At 52.8% G+C, this 18,435-nt stretch overlaps 1 protein-coding gene across 1 annotated transcript; it reads left to right on the forward strand.

The window, feature by feature from the left end:
• Positions 1 to 2,964: 2,964 nt before the first annotated feature.
• Positions 2,965 to 14,997, forward strand: LOC110469736 (uncharacterized). The gene is made up of 3 exons (XM_021528783.4): positions 2,965 to 3,522; positions 3,620 to 4,670; positions 14,517 to 14,997. The coding sequence occupies exons 2-3, from the start codon at positions 4,193 to 4,195 to the stop codon at positions 14,690 to 14,692; spliced, it is 654 nt and encodes a 217-aa protein (XP_021384458.1). The 5' UTR covers positions 2,965 to 3,522; positions 3,620 to 4,192; the 3' UTR covers positions 14,693 to 14,997.
• The last annotated feature ends 3,438 nt before the right edge of the window (positions 14,998 to 18,435 follow it).

An 18,435-nucleotide genomic window follows, 5' to 3' on the forward strand; every position in this document is an offset into this window, starting at 1 on the left:
ACCAGGTGCAGAGGTTTCTCTGGTGGGGATCAGGGTTTGGAGTGGGCAGCCAGCACAGAAAAGAGACACCAAAAAACCCTTCAGGCAGTAAAAATGACCCTTGGGCAGACAAATGTCTCACTCTGAAGTACAGATTGCTGCTGGAGCTGCACCTCCTGACTACATTTTCAGCCAACTTCTGCATAGCTCTGAGCCAGGGAGAGACACAAAGCCTTCCCAAGCCACGGCACAGTGCACAGCAACGAGCTCCAGCTCTGCTCTCCATCCCTACAGCTCTGCTTGCACCTGACAAGTGTTCCCACATCCACAGCCTGTGGCCTCCTGGTCCCTCACATGTCACAACAGAGGACAAGCAGCCTGCAGTGAAGCTGGGAGCAGCATCAGACCTCCAGATCTCGTGTAGATCTGGGCTTCACCTTCTGTAGAGATCCTGGGATGTGGTCACAGACAGGAATCCAGACTGTCTGCTCTGGGCATTGCTAGTGATGTGTCAGAGTGGTTTTTCAGCTCTGCATGGACACAACCATTATCAAAGTCACGTCCCAGTAGTCAGTTGGATCCTGCCTTGGTGGAAATAAAACACCAGTGCTTCGACTGTAGCTTCACAGAGGGTAAGCCATAAAATAAAAATACTAAGGAAATGGCTGTAACAAACACTTGCCATCCATCATAAGGGACAAGATCTGTCTTAACCCACTAAAACATTATTTGGTTTTTTTTTCCCTGAGGGCCAAAACACCGCTTTTCTGCATGAGATATATGTGTCATTGGATATGTGTGTATCCCTAAATTTAATTTGTCCAATTGCATTAAGACAAGCAGCTAATTCCAAAATTCATTTTGTTCCCATAATCAACCCCTCTGCCAAATGGCATTTGGGTGGAATTGTGGAGATTGTGATTTTTATTTAAAGTGATTTATTGAAATCATTAGCAATGTTCCCTAAGTGGAATCCATGGCAATCCTTTTAATCTTCCCCCCATCACAGTAAATGCAAACATTTTTTTTAATAATAGAGAGATTGAAATATAAGGTTATTAAAATCCACACTTGTGTATCTCTCCATGCTGTCTCCCTCTGTAATGGGTTGGAAACCATAACTGTGGAAATAAAGGCTCCCTCTCAAGCCAGAGATGCAGAGAGTGTGTAATGAACAGTTAAGCATCTATTTAGTCACTTTGAATTGATAAGGGTGTTAATGAAAATGGAAAGAGCCAACTTTATTTCCGCTGCAGAGAAATACAAATGGTGGGGGAGTATTTTTTTGGTATTGCCCTAAGCCCTTTTAATGGAGTCAGTGTCCACAGCAGAACCCAGAGCTTCCCCAAGTGCTTTTCCAGCCTCTTCCCACAAGTACTCAGTGGAGGCCTAGGAAACTGAGGGGGTTTGCCCTGTGTCCCACTGGAGCGAGGTCTGGGCTGTTGTCACCAGCTGTCCCCAGGCACACAGAGAGCTGCCCCTGTTGCCTTCAGCTCTAATTAATCTCCCCAGGTACACACACCTTTGGAAACCCTTTGCTTCCAATCACTCAGCTCCATCCCCCCCTGGGAATAAAGGGGAACGACACCATGGGAGCCTGCCTGGGACAGTCACAGCCAAAGCCAGGCACAGGGCTGGGTCAGCCTGGACCAGATGTTCTCCTGTTCCCTCTGGTTGATGCTCTGGTGCCATGACAACTGCTAACACCAAACAGCTGTGGGGAAAGGACAGCTTTGGAGCAGCTTTGGTGCCCAGTGACCATTGGCCATGTCCTGGGGTTGTTCTTTCCTCCTAAGAACCCCAGGTGAAGGATGTGCCTCTGAACAGAGCAAAGCCAGACCTCACTGTGCCACCCCTGCGCAGAGCCCAAAACTCACTTCACATTGAAAAGTTCCTATAAAAAATAATATTGCCCTATTTTGCTTCTTTGAAAGATAAACTCTGATGTGGGAGGACTGAGAATCTGACAGAGAAGCCATTTGCCCTTAGCTTCTGACTCCTTCCCTGGCCCTCAAAGCATCTCTTCATGCTCTGGAGGCAGAGTAGCAGGTCCAGCCCTGGAGCTGGGGACATCAAGATGCTGCAGCAGGGGACATCAGGACCTATCCCATTGCAGGATATGTATCCATGCAATTGCACAGATATTCTTCTCTAACCAGTCACAGCTCTGTCACTTGTGAGAAAAAAATTTAGGATGCTGTTTAATGGTCCTGGGCACCAGAAGTGACTGTGACAAGGTCCATGCACATTCCAGGGAGGGCAGAAGAAGCTTTTTCCTCCACATTTTCTTTGCTCCTGGGCTGTCAAATCAATCTGTCCATCACCAAGCTGAACCCTGGTGATATTATTGTACAGGAGATGTTGCCATTTTATTCTATACTCTTCCAACCCCCAGGCAGCTGGCAGGATTGCTGCTGGCTGGTAGCACACACACACACACAGACAGACAGAGATACACACACACAAAGTTAATCTTTTGCTATTATTTCTCAGAAGCTCCATTTGGCTGCTTTCAGGCTTATTGTGGTGATTTTCTTGCCCCTGTGACAGCTGTTTCTTACACTGGGAGGCAGAAAAAAAAAAAAAAAAAAAAAAAAAAAAAAAAAAAAAAAGATAAAAAGGGGGCCATGATTTATTTTCACCTCCAAATATAGAAAGACATTTTTGCCTCTAACATTTATTTTTCCTCCTTTTTAAATATGTCCCACTACCTTTAAACCAACCTGCAACTCCGTGATCCCAGAGATCCCACCACTAAGGCAGATGAGATGTGTTTGTAGGGAACATGAACCAGTTTAAGACCATTATCAAGGTGGCCAAGGACAGGCTGGCTCTAACCAGTTGGCACAGAAGCAGGAAGGGGGGACGGTGAGGGAGCTCAGCCTCAAGCCCTCCGCGCTTGCTAACCAGTCATCCCTCCAATGCCCCAACTTTGCTGGGCGGAGGCTGCCGGGGGGGAGCGGGGCTGTGGGGAGCATCACTCCTGCGGGATGCTGTGCTGGGATCGATGATGTCCTCCCCGCTCCCAGCAGCGCCCGCGATGTGATTCCTCCCTGCCGGCGGCACCGCTCCCAGACAAAGGCTGCGCTCAGCGCCCGCGGGCGCCTGGACCTGGGCTACCCACTGCTCCCCACCTTCCCCCAACATCCAGCAGACGGATCCAAGCCCATCTTTTGTCATGGAAAGGATTAACTCCGCGGGGAGCAGCGGCGGAGGCTGAGCCGACGCTCCCGCACGCATCGCCTGCTTCCCAGCACGCTCAGGAGTTTTGGAGCCAACCTCCCGGCTGCTAATCCTCCTCGCTGCCGGAGCCGGGCAGGCTGGGAAGAGCCGGCAGGGCGGCAGGTGAAGGGAAGAGAACGGGGAGGAGTGTCCACACACAAATCCACACACACACGCACACGCGTGCACCCCGCACACGGCACCGGGCAGCGGCCGCGGATCGGCGGCTGCGTGCGCGGAGCTCCGCAGGGAGCCCAGCCCGGGATGAAACGAGCTGGAGCAGCAGGAGAGAGGACCTGTTCGCTTGGAAAAGTCTTTAAGGTAAAACCCGAGACCGGCCGCTTGTGGACTGGGCTGGGGAGCGGTGCTGGGTGCTGCCGGCGTGCTCGTTGTCTCTGACTCGGTTCTGTTTTGAAAGGAATGGAGCGGGAGATGCTGGTAGGAGAAGTTGCCGAAAGGCAAGCTGGAATGGCCAGGAGCTGCGCGCCGCCGGCCCCGTCGCACACCGGAGCAGCTGAACTTTGTGGGGTCTGAACATTTTTCTCCTCTGCGAACGCTCTGGGCAGCGCTGACGGGAGAGCCAGGACGGCACCGCACACCTTGAGCCCGGCCGAACCTGGGGTAGTGCCAAGGGGGGATTTCTGTCTCTCCAAGGACCATCGCCTCTGAAAAAAAAAAAAAAAAAAAAAAGCTGGAGAAGGGCGATTTATCTTTCTTTTCCAGATGACTGAAAAGATCTACAGGACCCTGTCTCTCTGGTTTTCATTGGTGAGTAGCATAAGGGACAGGCAACTGAGGAACAAAAATGATATCGGTCAAAATCATTCCAGCACCTGCTTTTTCCTGAGGAACTTCATGGCCATAGGGGTTTTCTGTGGGCATTCCCAGGAGTGAGACCGAGGTACCACAGATCCTTCCCTACCGGATCATGTAAGAATTTGCAAATGAGAAACGTACCCCATCCAGACCTTCTCTGCCCGCTTTGCAGTACATGGTTTGGTGTAAGCACGGCAATTCTCACCTCTTTCTCTCCCTTTTAAGTCTCTTGAGCTTGGAGACCTCTTTCCTCATTGCAATTATGATCATTTGTAACATCAGTGCCATCAAAGATTGGAGCACTTTCCTTTCCCAAATCCTCCCCAGCGTTAACAAGACTCTGAACTTGGTACAGCAAGTGGAAGCCACCACCAGCTCGGTGGTAAGTGTCCTCCAGGACCCCGAACAGGACAACTACCTGTCCAATAGCCAGTCCATGAACTCCAGCAACTTCACAGCTGGCCTGGACCATTTGTTCCAGTACTCATACTCGGACAATGACCAGCTCTACAAGGAGTACAAACCCCCTCCTCGAGACGCCATTCCTCTGCCCAAAGCTGTCCTCTACCTCCTCATGGCAGCCCTGGTGGTGGTGGCAGTGGCGTATGCCATCGTCGGGCATCTCATCAAGGACCTCATTTACGACTTTGTAGGTGAGTGTGGGCTTCATGCATTGTGTGCTTGTGGCCAAAAAAGCCTGATGCCAAGCCTGGACGTGCTGCCTTGCATCTCTCCTTTGATTTGGGTGGGTTTTAGACCAAGCTTTGACCCTTTCACATTTGCAAGAGTGTTAGTTTATTTAATGTGCTGGGATCTCCAAATTGAGTTCTGTGTTGACCATCTTCCCAGAGAAAATCCTTGGGTTTAGCCCCCTTCCTCAAGGAGCAGATCTTGTGCCTGTGTGCATGTGCATAAATGTGTGTGCGTGAGTCTGTGTTGCCAAATGACTGTAAAATCCCTTGGCCAGTTTCAACTGAGCTTGGATTAGAGGTCTCCAATATGAAAAGTTTCATGGCAACAGATACCTGAGCACAGGATAACAACCCACTAGTGCATAGTGAAATAAAATCTGCCATATGAGCTTAACCCCTTATTAGACACCAGGGAGTGTACAAACTCCTAGGAAACACAGCTCAGCAGTCTGGTTGCCTTAGAACAGCCATCACAGCCTCTGCAACAAATCCACGCAATGACAGCCCAAAGAGGGTTCATTCATTTGAGATTTGGCTTTCTCTTCTTTTCATCCTATTGCTGATGAACGCTGTCCCTCACCATCAGGGCTGAGGGCACAAACACTGCTGGCTGCTGTGGTCAGGCAGAGGTGCTTGGCTGCTTATGACAAGCTTCCAATCATACCCTTGCTCTTTGCCCTATAATTTGTAAGGCTGGTCATGCTGGGGAGTGCAAATGTGCCCAATTCCCACCTGAATCCCCGGTACTTTTGGCCCTTACACCCTGACAGCCATCGTGTCCTTTTGGAGCTCAGGACCTTGCTTCAGCATGCTGGCAACAGTTTCCCAGCTTGGATAGGGAGCCAGAAGAGATCCCCAGAGGGATTTAAGCTCCTGGTTCCTGCAGATGTACACCCCCCCCCCCTCCCCCCAAAAAGCTCTGGGAACAATGCCCTGCACAGGGAAGCAAGGCTGAAATCCCTTTGCACAGCCTTGCTCTGAGCCTGACCCCCAGTCAGGGTTGAAGCCCTGCAGGCTCCATCTCTGCAGGGGGAGGGAGATCACACTCATCTGGAACAAAATCCACGTGTTCATTCATGATTCCACTTTATCTCCCTGCTCCTGGGACACAGGAGAAACACAGCAGCCAAAACTCCAGCCAGTGCCCGTGGGTGGGCAGCACCCCTGCCTTGCTGAGGGGAGGGCAAGCCAAGTCCTTTGGGCAGAGGGTCATGACTGAGCAAGGGCCAGCAGGTCCAAGACACAGGGATTTAGATGGAGGGTTATTTGGGACAAGAAAGGTCAAACCTCCTGGCAGGGAGCAGTACTTGGAGTCTCACATGAGGCTGAGGCTAGAAAACAGCAGGGAGCTGCTGCTGGGGAGTTTTTCTTTGCTACAGATGGAAGGAAACAGATATATGTCTTAAAGTGTTAAATTTAACACTTAATCAAGAGCTTGCTGGGGCTATGCTCCCTGATTTAGTGCTGCCTTCCTCACAAAGGTAGGCAGTGGGGATAGCACCTATAAATATACCCACTCCTGCCTCAAGAAGCTCCAAGGACCAGGTCAGGCAAGGTTAGAAACTCCCCCAAGGCAGGGGCCAGTGCAGTCGCAGTGCCCCCACAGAGCAGACACCCCTGTCCCTATGGCTGTCCCCTGATGCAGGAGAGCGCAGATGTGGGTGCTCAAACCACCCCTTGAGTGGGTACTGCAAAGCAGGGCAAAATCCACAGGAATGCCACATCCCTCCAGGCATGGAGGAGGGCTGCAGCTGCAGTCATGGGCTACCTGGGCCCCGGATGTGCTGCTTCTAACTTGGCACCAATGTTCCCTGGTGAACTTTAACCTGAGCCTCTGCGTGGGATGAGGTCAGCAGGGTGCCCCTTCTCTTGCAAAGCCCTTTGCAAAGGGGCTTCCAAGCCTTTCACAGGACCATGGCCATCCCACAGGCTGGACAAGCACAGGCACAGCACTGGGGTCTGCCCGCTTGCTGCCTCATGGGAAGAAGCCTTTTCCCAGTTTAACACTCTTTGCTGAGGGCAAAGCATCCTCCCTGCCCTGAGTGGAGGTAATATCTCTGCAAGTTAGGGTCAGAAATCCAGATGTGAGCTTCTTCCCCCTCCAGGCAGAGAGGAGAAGACATTTGCCAAACTCCAGCAGCACCCCTCAGTGTCGAAGGCTGCCTCCAGCTCATCCTAGTTAGCACTCCAGGCCCATCTTCCCACAGTTCATACACTTCAAATGAGCCAGTCCTCAGAGGAGAGCAGACGAGACCATGTTTGCTAACACTGCCAAGGAACAGCCTTTAAAGAGAAGGGGTTTAATTTGAATGAGTTTGCATTAAATTACTTTAGGGACTGGACAGAGAGACCAAGGCACAGTAAATAAGAATCTGCTCCATTAGCTGCCTTAACACAATGCCTGGGTTTATATACTCAGCAGCAGCTCTAGCCTCTGCTATCAGCATTTCTGCACTAATCATGTTCAGAAATATACAGGGAGAGATGGAAATAAGATGCCAAAGGGCTGGAGCCTGTTTCAGGGAGATTAAAGTGAGAATAGTTAATCGCTCCTTTAAACAGTCACTTGGAGGCATCAGGGATGATTATGACTCCTCAATAACAGCTTGTCAGACACAGCTTGGGGAGTCAAAGTATCAGGCAGCCTCCTGCACCCACAGAACAATGAGAAGCAAGTGCTGGGCTCAGTTTTGGATGGTGAAGGGGTTCTCGGGATGCTGCCAAGGTTTTCTCCCTGCAAAATCTGAATGGGTATTTCAGACACTGACACCTCTCTTGCAGATGCTTCTTAAAAAATCAATTAGAGCTTGCCCAGACATCCCCAGGGGACATGAACACTGCTGTGATGCCCAGCAGGCTGGGGAGGAGTGGGAAATGGGAGGCTGCATTGGAGAAGGAGGAAAGATGCATTGTTGGAGAGCAGGAAGGCAGAGCACCTGGATAAAAGGTCTCTGAAAGAGCCCCTCTTCAGCTCTTCCTGGAGAGACTTGGCCAAGGAGAGCCCCAAACACCTTAATTTCTCTCCAGTCCCTCCTGCTTGCTCTGAGCTGACCAAGTCTCACGTTTGGCTTTCCCAAAACTCATCAGATGTCTCTGCTTGGGGTTGGACACGAGCTCTCCGAGGAGGGTGGGAGGGAGGCTCCTGCGTGAGCACAGCTCAGAGCCCACCACCAGTGAAGGCAAATTGGGTCGAAGCATTCGGAAAGCTTGGAAAGCTGCTTAACTCTGAAGCGCTGGAGAGCTGCCAGAGCCGGCGCTGCGGAGAGGAGCTGGCTTGGCAAATGACAAGCCTGTCACCGATGTACGAGGCACCTAATTACTGCAATCCTGGGGATCAGCCCTCCCTCCCTCCTCCGTCCCCGGCAGCTCGCTGAATATCGCTCATATTTAAAATTAAATTAAAAAAAAAAAAAAAGGAGGAAAAGGGGGAAAAAATAAAAAGTTTGACTGGAAACAAAGCTGTTGCCATAGAGACTGCACGCGTGTGGTCGCCGGGAAAGGGGAAAGCATCTCGCTCCTGCCCGGGAAGCAGCCGGGAAGGCTCTGATGGGTGCGTGGGAGCAGCGCCTTGCAGGGACACCTTGGCTGCTGGCGCCCGCTTCAGCCGAGGTCTCCTCCGGGCTGCTGATCTCCAGAGGAGACCTTGAGGGAAACTTTTCCCTCGGGAATGGGCCCAAGGCAGATGCCCAGCTGGAGCAAGGCAGGGCAGGTTCATTGGCACTGGCAGGACTGTGCTGGTCGATGGCTTTGGGACTGCTCAAAACCCTTCGCCGTCCTTGGAGCAGGGTCTTTCTTTTCTTTGCCCTTTTGACCCATCAGCCATATTTTTGTTTTTCAGCCTTATCTCCAACCTCCACATTTCAGGTTTCTTTAGGAAACGATCTCCTTGAACAAATAAACTGGGCATGAATGTAGCATTGCTGAAAATAGCTGCTGGGTGATCCTGGAGGGACACGGGATCCACTTTTAATTGCTCCACACAGAAGCACAGAGCTCTGAGGATAATTCAGCCCACGGCAGGGAACGCAGGCAGCATCTTAGGTCCATCAGAAAGGACTTACACCTCTTCTTTTCAAGCTCTGTTTTGAGGATAATTCCTTTGCCTCCCAAAGTTGTGGGAAGAAACCACGTCAGATTCCCTTCTGCTTTTCTATCTTGGTCCCAACCCACCTCTCACAGTGATCCCCTGCCTGTTTCCCTTCTGGTGCATGGGGGTGCATCAGGAGTTCCTGAGGTGTTGTTTAGGGAAGCAGTGGCTGCTGTAGGATAATTCACCACTCCCCCTCACAGGCTAGGGCTGTTGGCCTGACAGGGAGCCACAGTGGTCTGGCCCTGCAAAAAGGGCCCATCCAGGACAGCTGCATTTGAGGCCAAACCTTTGGAGTTCAGAGCTGGAGGAGAGGAATGGCTTCCAGCACACACTGCCAGGCACTGATCAAGGCCTCAGGGATGCACCATCCTGCAGCAGCCTTTCCATCCCTGCCATCATGTGGTCCAGGGATGGGCTGTGTCAGGTCCTGGGCGCAAGGGCTGTGCTTGTCTGCTGCCCTGCAAGCACTGGTGTCCCTTGAGCTGAGACCAAGCAGGGCTCCTCACTCCCTGCTCACCTTCACTCTGCCTCTGGAAGGAATGAATAGCAAATATCCACCCCCAGGACCATTCCTGCCTCCCACCTACCACACCTGAGTCAGCACCTCTCAGAAACCCATTCTCTGGAGATGTAATGCTGCCTGATGGACAGGACTGGGATCAAATGAAGGCTTGGTCCAGGGTTGCTGTGGTGCATGCAGAGAAGGTGTTTTTAAGAGAATATCATAATTAATTGAGTGCCTTTTCCATGTCACCCTTTTTCCCACCAGATGCTTCATGCTGGTGACAGCTCTGCAGAGGAACAGTGTCCTTACCTGTCCATCAGCAAAGCAGAGTGCTCATGCTCTTTGGGGTGCAGGACAATTTTGACTCAGCCAGAATAGCAAAGCTGAGAAATTTCTGCAAAACAGGGAAGGAAGAACAAACCCCAACACCAAATTCATTTAGAAAGAAGTGAAATTGAAGGGAAAAGGGGGATTTCTAACAAATTACTGTTGCCAGGGGCAGACACAGATTTTCCATCAGGACAAACCTGGGAGTTATCTGTTGATTTTGCTAATGAATAAGTAGAGCCTGTCCTGCAAATGAGACAGCTATGACATCCAGCTGTGACTGCTGCACCATGTCAAAGACACAAGGGATACCCTTGAACTCGTGTCCATCGGGAATGCTCCGGCCAGAGCTGGCCCTGCCTTGCTGCAGAGCACAGTGTGATTGCTGGGTCAGGACTTGTTTCAAAGAAAGAGGTGCTTTTGCTCCTGCTGATGGGAAAAGAGCTTTTTTAGCAGCTGCTTTCACACCCAGCTCCATTTAAAGCAAAACTAGAGCACGAGTTTGATTGTTCATCGAACATGTTGCCCCTTCCTTTCCTGTTTCCATCTCTACAGGGACTGTGAATGTCTCACTCACCAGGCTGCATTTAAATTTCAGCCCTTTCTCCCACCCCCTTCTGCTCTTCTGCTTGTGAAGTCTCTTTTTCAGCAGCTGAAGTGCCTCATAGGCATCCCACCTGCCACCAATAAATGCAGGGACTGGGCCACCCCCTTGGGGTGACACTGGGCATACAGCAACCCTGTGCCCCTCTGCACCCAGACATCAGGAGGCTGCTCCCTGCTGCCTGCCCTGTCAGGGGTTTCTGAGCAAGGACCAGCCCTCATGCTGCTTGTACGAGAATGGCACACTGTGACATCTGGGCAACCCCAGTGTTTCTCTGTCCCCAAAAATACAGCATATCCCAGGGGTCCTGCTTCCAGGGGTGCTGTCGAAGATTAGGACAGAGCCTGGGAGGTGCAGGGGCATTTTGTGCCACATCACTCTGCTGCCTGGGGAGCTTGAGTTGCTATTCCACAGCTCCTGATTTGCCCAGCCTGCTCTATCTCCTCTCTCCAGCTGCTTTGGATCAATCGCTCCATATCGATCTCACCCACCTCTGCACTTCCCACCTCTCCACTGGCCCTGCAGACCCCAGAAGGCACACTGAGCCTCAGCAGCACCTAACCAGCAGGAAGAGGTGACTCTGGGTTAGATGCTGCTCCCCAGCCTGGCTGAGAAAGTCACTTTGTTCTTCTCTTTTATCCAAGACATTCACCTACACACCCGTGTGCGCATGCCCTGGATTTTGCAGCATGTGTTACGAGCTCCTTCCAGTGGCTGGGTAGGGCCAGGCAATGCTTTTTCTTATCTCCAAAGTGTGACTGTCCTGGATGTGGATGTGCCACTGCCCTGGGAGCATGCTGTGTGATCCCTCCTCATCCCAGCTCTGCCTGTAGCTGTCCACATCCATTGGGTGTCATCGGCCTAACTTTGCTCACCTTCTGGCTGGAGATTGTGTGAACCCATATATGGACTTAGATCCAAAAGAAGATTTTGTTTTCCCTGCTGGGTCTATTTTTTGTGGCTCATGCATCCCCCCTGCCAGCTGTAAGGGATGGAGAGAGAAATACCTGACATGGTGCTGAGGGCTGCAGCTCCCTTTGGCCGGTCACCACCACCCCTTGGCTCCCCGCCCTTGGTCACCACCCTTACCCGATTACACCCCTGTGCAGGGTTCATTATCCAAGGTTTCCAGCCTGTGTTGGCACATGATGTGAGGTTGTGTTTCCCATCCCCAGCAAAGTTCCTTCCACATCAGAGCAAGGTTTAATCCCATAGATGCCGAAGATGTGCAGGTCTCCTCTCTCTTCTCCCTCATCTCTCCCCAGACATGCCATGGGAGACCTTGGTTCCTCATCCTCAAACTGAGAGGAGGCAGAGGGAGAAGCTGGGGAGGATGGAGCCTGGCTGGGATGGAGCTGGCAGTGCCTGGCAGGGGGCATGAGGGCGCTGACATTTTTATGGTTGTTTCTCCAGGGTCCTGCTGGCAGGAGATCCTCTGTCAGCTCCACAGGGCCTTGCTCCCCTCTTCCACACATGGCAACACGCTGAAGTTACAGGCCATAAATGGCCACAAATAACATGTAATTGTGTAATTACTTCACTCCTTACTTACACAGTCAAATCATAAAGGCATTGCAGTAAATACCCTCTAATGACAGCCTAATTACATCTTCCTGCAGATTACTGGGTAATTAGATCCAGCAGGCTCCAGAAATAATTCCCAGGGAAGCAGTGGTTCAGATTAGCACGTACAATCCAGCCTGCTCTTACCCAGGAGCTGGACTGCAGCAGCTTCACACGAGCCACCTTCTCCAGGCACCCTGGCCAGCCACATCCCCTTTGGTGATGATGCACCATGACACTTTTCCCATTCAAATGGCTTTTGACGGTGCCCTTGGTGCTCTCCTAAAACAGCCTGCATTTCTCTGCCTTTACCACAGTGCCTCATCCAGCTCTTGCTTCTTCTTGTGCCCACAAATGTCACCAGGAGTTCATCATCTGGCCACCAGATGCCACTTACCCCTGCTCACAGGCATGCAATGCTCTTTGCTTCTTGTTGCACACAGCGATCCTTATCCAGTGGCTCCCGGGATATTTGAGGACCCATCACCCCTTTTTTTACAGATTATTCCCCTTCTTCCCTGCTGCTCCACTGGAGTTTTATGGCTGACGTCAAGGAAAGCAAGCTGAGAACTTTAATAGTATTTGTAGGAGGCAATCTTGTTACTGCCTCAGCTTCTCCTCACGGCAAGCAGCTGTGTGGAGGCTGCAGGATCTGCAAGGTCTTGGGGGCAAGAGACTCTGCCTGGGATGGACCACAAAGAAGGTGGTGGAGTGTTTGTCCTATAGTCTAAACCCAGTAAAGCCAAGCAAAATCAAAGCTGTAAAGGAAAAAAAGCCCTAAATGAGCCTTCTGGGCTTGGCTGATTTTCCTCGGGGAAGGATTGTGATGGGGAGCCCAGCCTCAGGTGAGTTATGAACGTGAAAGCTAAATGTCCTCAGGGGAGATGCAGGGCTCCCTGAAAACCTTTGGAACACTTCCTTGCTGAGTTTCCCAATCCCTCTTGCCAGGTGGCTGAGGGAGCTGTGGTGATTCTTCTCCTGCCTTTCCCGTTGGACAACCAGCAAACCCTGCTAGCACAGTGATGAAGGTGAAGAAAATAGGAAAACCAAGGACAACCAGTCACTCTCTGGACATGCTGCCTGTGCCCAGTGTGGTGGGAGCTCTACCCTCCTTGGAGACAGCCCCCTCCTCCAGCCAGCCCATGCTGGCAGTGGGGCACAACCCCCTCCACTCCCTGTCCAGTTCCCCTGGCAGAGTGGTCACCTACCCTGGTGCATCTTCCTGAATGTCCTCTGAATGTCCTGTTCTGCTCTCTTGGGGATGCTGTGGCCAAATGGCTTTAGGCTGGAGAAAAAATTCAATTATTGCATTGCAAAACCAACAAAACGTTTGGCTTTTCCTAAAAGAAGAAAAAAAAAAAAAAAAGAAAAAAAGAGAGAGAGAAGCTGAGAACTTTGGGTCTCTCAAAAAATGCCCCAAATTTGACTTATAGTGCACACACTGAGCACAAAGAGGCCCGCAGGTCATTCCTGTGTCTCTGCTCACACCTGGAGAAATGTCTGGCCACCACAGGTGAGCCAAGAAATGACATCTTCCATTCACTTCACACCTGGCATCCCACCCTGGCATTTGCCATTATTCAGTCCTAGTTTGGCTGCAAAACTTTTTTCCACATGAGAATGACATCATCTCACTGGGATGGCATTTCTGTGTCCCTGCTCCATCAGGAAACCTGTGTCCTCTACTGAAGAGCCACAATTGGAATGTCCTGTGGAGACAGAAAATACCCCACAGCACAAAGGAGATAAATTGGATTCTGTGAGATCCAGTGGCAAATAAGCAGAGCTCCTCAGGAGTAACAAAACCAGGCTGTTCCTTTTGTCTGCCTCCTGGTAGCCACCTCTGCTTTATTCTGGTAGCAGAACTAAAGCAGAAGGGTGCTGGTGCTCCACTGCCCACAGCCACAATTCCTTAGGCTACTCTCCCCTCACCTGGGTTTCTCCAGCTTAGATATCCTCACTGCTGGTGCCTTCCTATCTCAGTGGCCTCTCACTGCCCAAACAGCCAAATTTTTTAAAAGATAGCTGTTTGGGAAGCAGCACTGCCTGCTTTCACTCAGCTGCAATCCCTCGTGCTCCAGGGGATGTTTCAGTCACACTGTCATCCAGCAGTGGCATTGTATTTTGGAGGGGGATCAGTCACCCCCAGGGTTGTGGCAGTGGCTGGATCAGCTCAGAGCCAGGTCCTGTGCTCTGGTGACCAGCAAGAAGCACAGCCCCAAAACTGCCATGGAGGGTTTGAGGCCCTGGCATGAATGTAATACACTTTCAAGGCAGAAGAGCCACATCCCAGCCACATCTCCAGCTCCATTTGGATGACACATAGTTATTTAATCGTTTACTCTGTCTGACAGCAAAATCCCACTTTAGGAAATGCATTGCTAGAGACCCCAGATGCACACTTCACTTTGAAGGCACTTCACTCTCATTTTTGGGATTAACAGGATGGGTTCATCTGCCTAAGCCGGGAGGGCTTCCAGAAACCAGCAGCCTGAAAACCAGCCCAGAGCTGGGAAGAGCAGAGATCCCAGCAGCAGGGGAGTGGAGGGAGCTGAAGGGGCAGGGGTGGGCAAGGGACACTCCTGGAGGGGGAAACACCCAGAGCTAGAGGTAGGGTGTAGCAGGAGGCAGAAATTCTCAAGCAATTCCAACACCTCGAGCTCTGGGCAAAGAGCTGGGGGTAACCAGGGTCTTGTTTTGTGCTTTTCCTTCCTCCAGACTGGATCTTTGGCCCCAACCCAGATGACAACAGCAACAAGAGCGACGTCAACTGCATCAGCAACAGCGTCAACGAGATGAGCGAGATGCCCGAGGCGCCGCGGCGCCGCGAGCGCCAGCCCCAGGACGTGGTCATTGCCATCAACGAGACTTGTCACCTGCCACAGCAGACGTGACCCACGCACGCCCGGGCCAGGCGGGATGGAGCAGCAGGATGGAGCAGAAGGATGGAGCAGAAGGATGGAGCAGTGAAACAGTGCAGCAGGACCGGGCAGGGAGAGGAAGGGATGGGCAAAGCCGGCACCGTGAAGCAAAGCCCTTCTCCCCCTGGTTTTACCAGCCTCTAAGGACCTTGCGGGCGTGGGTGGCATCACCCCTTCTCCCAGGCTTGTCAGCCCTGTCCTGACGTCTGCCCTTGGGTTTGTGACCCCCTCTTTGTTCCCTGTGAATAGCAAAAAAGAAAAAGCAAATGCAAAATGCACCCACCAGACAAAGCTTGCAAGAGAAATGAGCTGGAGAGAGGCCGGGCGGTCCTTTGGTATGTGGCTGTCCAGTGGTGTGGGAATGGGTGGGGAAAAGGGCAAAGAGGACAAGGAGGCTGCAGAGAAATGTGGGTGTCTGCATTTCCGGGGACAGGCCCAGGACACATCAGGGAGCTGGGAGCTGCAGAAAGGCACAGAAAGGTCAGTAGGGGCCAAATCCCCCAGTACACTGGTGATCTGCCTGGGCCGTCGCTCCTGTTTTTAGTTTTGCAGCTCCAGCTCACAGCCCTTTTCAGCAGGTGTGTTCTGTGGCTCTGGGACAGCAGGGTGACAGCCCAAACTTCCCAGGGAGCCTTATTCTCCAGGCCTGTAGCCAAGCCAGGGCCATCACATTCCCTCCACCACATCTCTGCTTGAGCCCAGCACACCCTGACAGGGAGCAGCCCTGTTGGGTCCAGGTACAACCCCTTTTTCTGAGGAATGTTGCTGAAGAGGACAGGGACTCATCTGCATGAAATCCAAACTCTTCATGAGGGAAAATAGCCCTTGTATGTCTGCATCCTTCAGATTCATCCCAGCATGTCCACCTCCTACATCACCCCCAAACTTCCTGCCACCCCAAGGGGTGCTGCCTCTGTACTGGGGTCAGTCCCTCATGCACTGATGGAGCAAGGACACCTCCCTCTTCTCCCTGGATGCCTTCCTCTTCCCGGCCAGAGCACCACCAACCAAAACTGCCCTTCTCTGTGCCCAAAGACATCCTTTCCCATTTGTAACTCCAGGCAGATCCCTGCTCCTCTCTGTTTAAGGGGCTCAGGGGAAGTTCCCAAACCATGTCGGGAAAGGAGCATCCTGATAGCTTCATTGCTGTTTTAAAACCAGGATCCATAATTTCTCTGTGTAGCAGAGTGGAGACACTGGGGCCAAGCTCATTCCTTGTGCCTCTCCCTTATGAAGATCCCTTTACTGTCCTCATCTTCCCTGAACTTAAGAAAGGTTTTACTGATGTACCACAGAGCCAGTCCCAAGAAAAGGCCATGGTCCAGAATTCTGCCTCTGCATTCAGGGAGACAAATCCTGCCTTTTCCCAGCCTGCAGTACCCAGCACACCACAAATAGCAGGGGCCAGAACAGCATTTTCCCCTTCTGAGAGCAGTTAAGGAAAATGGATGTGGTTTCAAACTCCTGCTCCAACGGCTTTAATGAGAGCCATTACCAGCAGCCCCACGCTGGGGCTTTGTCGGCTTTTCAGCAAGCAAAGGCGGAGGACAGTACCTCAGACCTCCCCCCGTAATTAACCATTTCCAATCAGACAGTGTTATGCCACCGTCATTTTTCTCTGGTTTTTTTCAATCCTGGGTGTGTAGCGTGGCTGCTCTGGCACTTGCCAGGCTTCCCCTGTGCTGCTGGGGCTGTGGGGGGAGCTGGACAAGGATGGAGAGCTGGACAGCAGGAGGGGGATGCTGGGGCATGATCCCACCAGTGACTGTCAGCCCCTGGGAATAAGGTTGCAGCACCAGAGCTGGCAGCGGGCTGGGGAAACTGGGAAGGTCCAGATTCCTGGGGGCAGCAGGTTGTACAGGGAGGGGCTGGTTTGCTTGCTCCCCTGCTCCCTCAGCATCAGCAGGCTGGACATCGGGGTCACCCGGGTGCCTCTGGCCACCGGCTGCGAGGGACAGTGACACACTGGTCTCAGTGTGGTCTCAGACTGGTCCCTGCCATAGGGACGTGCCACTCCCTGGGCACAGCTGGTCCCCGCACGGCTGCAGCCACAGCCCAGCGGCTCATCTGCACCGCAGCCCCATCACCCATCCGCTGCTGGGAATGAGGTGGAGCCTTCCTGGGCATGGAGGCGACCCCCTCCACTCCAGCCGGGCTCTCGCTCCCTTGCTGAGAGGTCTGGGGTCCCAGTGCCCCGGTCTGGCCCGGGGGATGCTCCTGCACCAAGCAGCGGCTCGCAGGCAGGGCTGCGCGCCGGGGCCGCGGTGCTCCGCGGCGGAGCGGAGCGAAGGAGCCCGGCTCCCTCCTGTGGCCGCTCCGTGGGGCCCTCTGAAATCCCGCAGCTGCCGGCTGCCGGCGGGATCCTGCTGCTGCTCCACCTCCAGGACTGCCCAAGCGCTGAGGATGTTCCGCAGTGTCCACGCTGAGGGGGAACACCGAGCACAGCCGGGCAGTGCCAGGAACCAGGGCTGGCAGCAGAGCCCGGCAGGACCCCGCGGCTGCTTTTGGAGCCGACCCCGCTGGAACCACAGAGGACAGCTGTTCCCACACCACCTTCCTTCACATCCCCCCATCCCTGCACCATTGCCATCAGCTGGCACCTGCCTTCCCCCTGCTTTGTCCCCAAACATGTCACCAGAGCCCACACTAGTGCTGAGCTCTGAGGCTGACTGTGAGCCTGGCACAGAGTCCCAAGACCCTGGAGTCATTTTGCCTCCAGCACTGGAAGGGGGGCAGAGCGTGTCTTTTGGCTGCCACAACCTCTGTCCCTCCAAGGCCTCAGTGTTTTTCTGTCCAGCCATGCACCCATGCAGCTGACTGCATTTTGGAGAACATCACCAGTACCCTCAGAGGACCTTTGAAGCAGAGTAGCAGGAGAGAATCAGGCAGACGAGTGAGGCTGTGAGGATGGGGGAGTGCTCCACATTTTTGTTTGGGGCATGCAAATGGTACAGCATCCTCATGTGCTCTTCTCTCCCACCGGGACCCCCCCTCCAGGCTCAGCTGTCCTCCTCAGCCCTCTCCTTGCCCCCCACAACCACTGAGCAGGAGACAAGTTTCTGGTGACCCAACAGCAGGGACCCAGGAAGAGCATGGAGGGGCTTCTTTGCCCCAGGGAGGATTTTTGTGGATGCTGAGGAGGAAGGGGTCTCATGAGTGTGCCAGGCTATTCTGACTGCTCCCATCCCTGCACTCTTCAGTGCCAGAGGTTGCTCTTTAATTCCCTCCTTCCTCCCTAAGCGCCTTAGGGAGCAGAGAGGAGAGATGCTGGTGCTTTTTATAGCAGCCATAATCCCTGCTGCTCACACTGCCTGCACCTCCTGCCCGAGGCACAGGGCTGAGCCTCCAAAACAAGGGCTGCTGCCCAAAAACTACCTCAAACCCCTTTGGCTTCCAGCATTGCTTCTCTCCCAGTGCACAGACCCCAGCTGGGGGTGGTTCTGGACTCAAGACTCCTTTTCAGAAGGGGTGGGACAGCCACAGGTGCTGCACTCTGACAAGGAGGGACAGGCAGACAGACATACAGAGACACATGGATGAGGACCAGAACAACTGCCTGGCCTCCCTGCTCTCCTCCAAGACTTGTGGAACAGGAACCAACCCCACAGCACAGCCACAAGGAAGTCCTCAGGCATAAGAGGAGACTGAGGTTTTTTTTTTCATTTCTATCTCCCCCAACGTTACAAAAGGGAAGCTGAGGCAGGGAGGGAGCAGGG

This window comes from Lonchura striata, chromosome 8, assembly GCF_050655825.1.
Source record: "Lonchura striata isolate lonStrDom1 chromosome 8, ASM5065582v1, whole genome shotgun sequence".
NCBI classification, from domain to species: domain Eukaryota; kingdom Metazoa; phylum Chordata; class Aves; order Passeriformes; family Estrildidae; genus Lonchura; species Lonchura striata.

Excerpts from the sequence above, each read along its gene's own strand:
- LOC110469736 (XM_021528783.4), top strand. The coding sequence starts at position 4,193 with ATGGTTTGGTGTAAGCACGGCAATTCTCACCTCTTTCTCTCCCTTTTA. Across the intron at positions 4,671-14,516 it reads CCTCATTTACGACTTTGTAG|ACTGGATCTTTGGCCCCAAC; the intron begins GTGAGTGTGGGC and ends TCCTTCCTCCAG.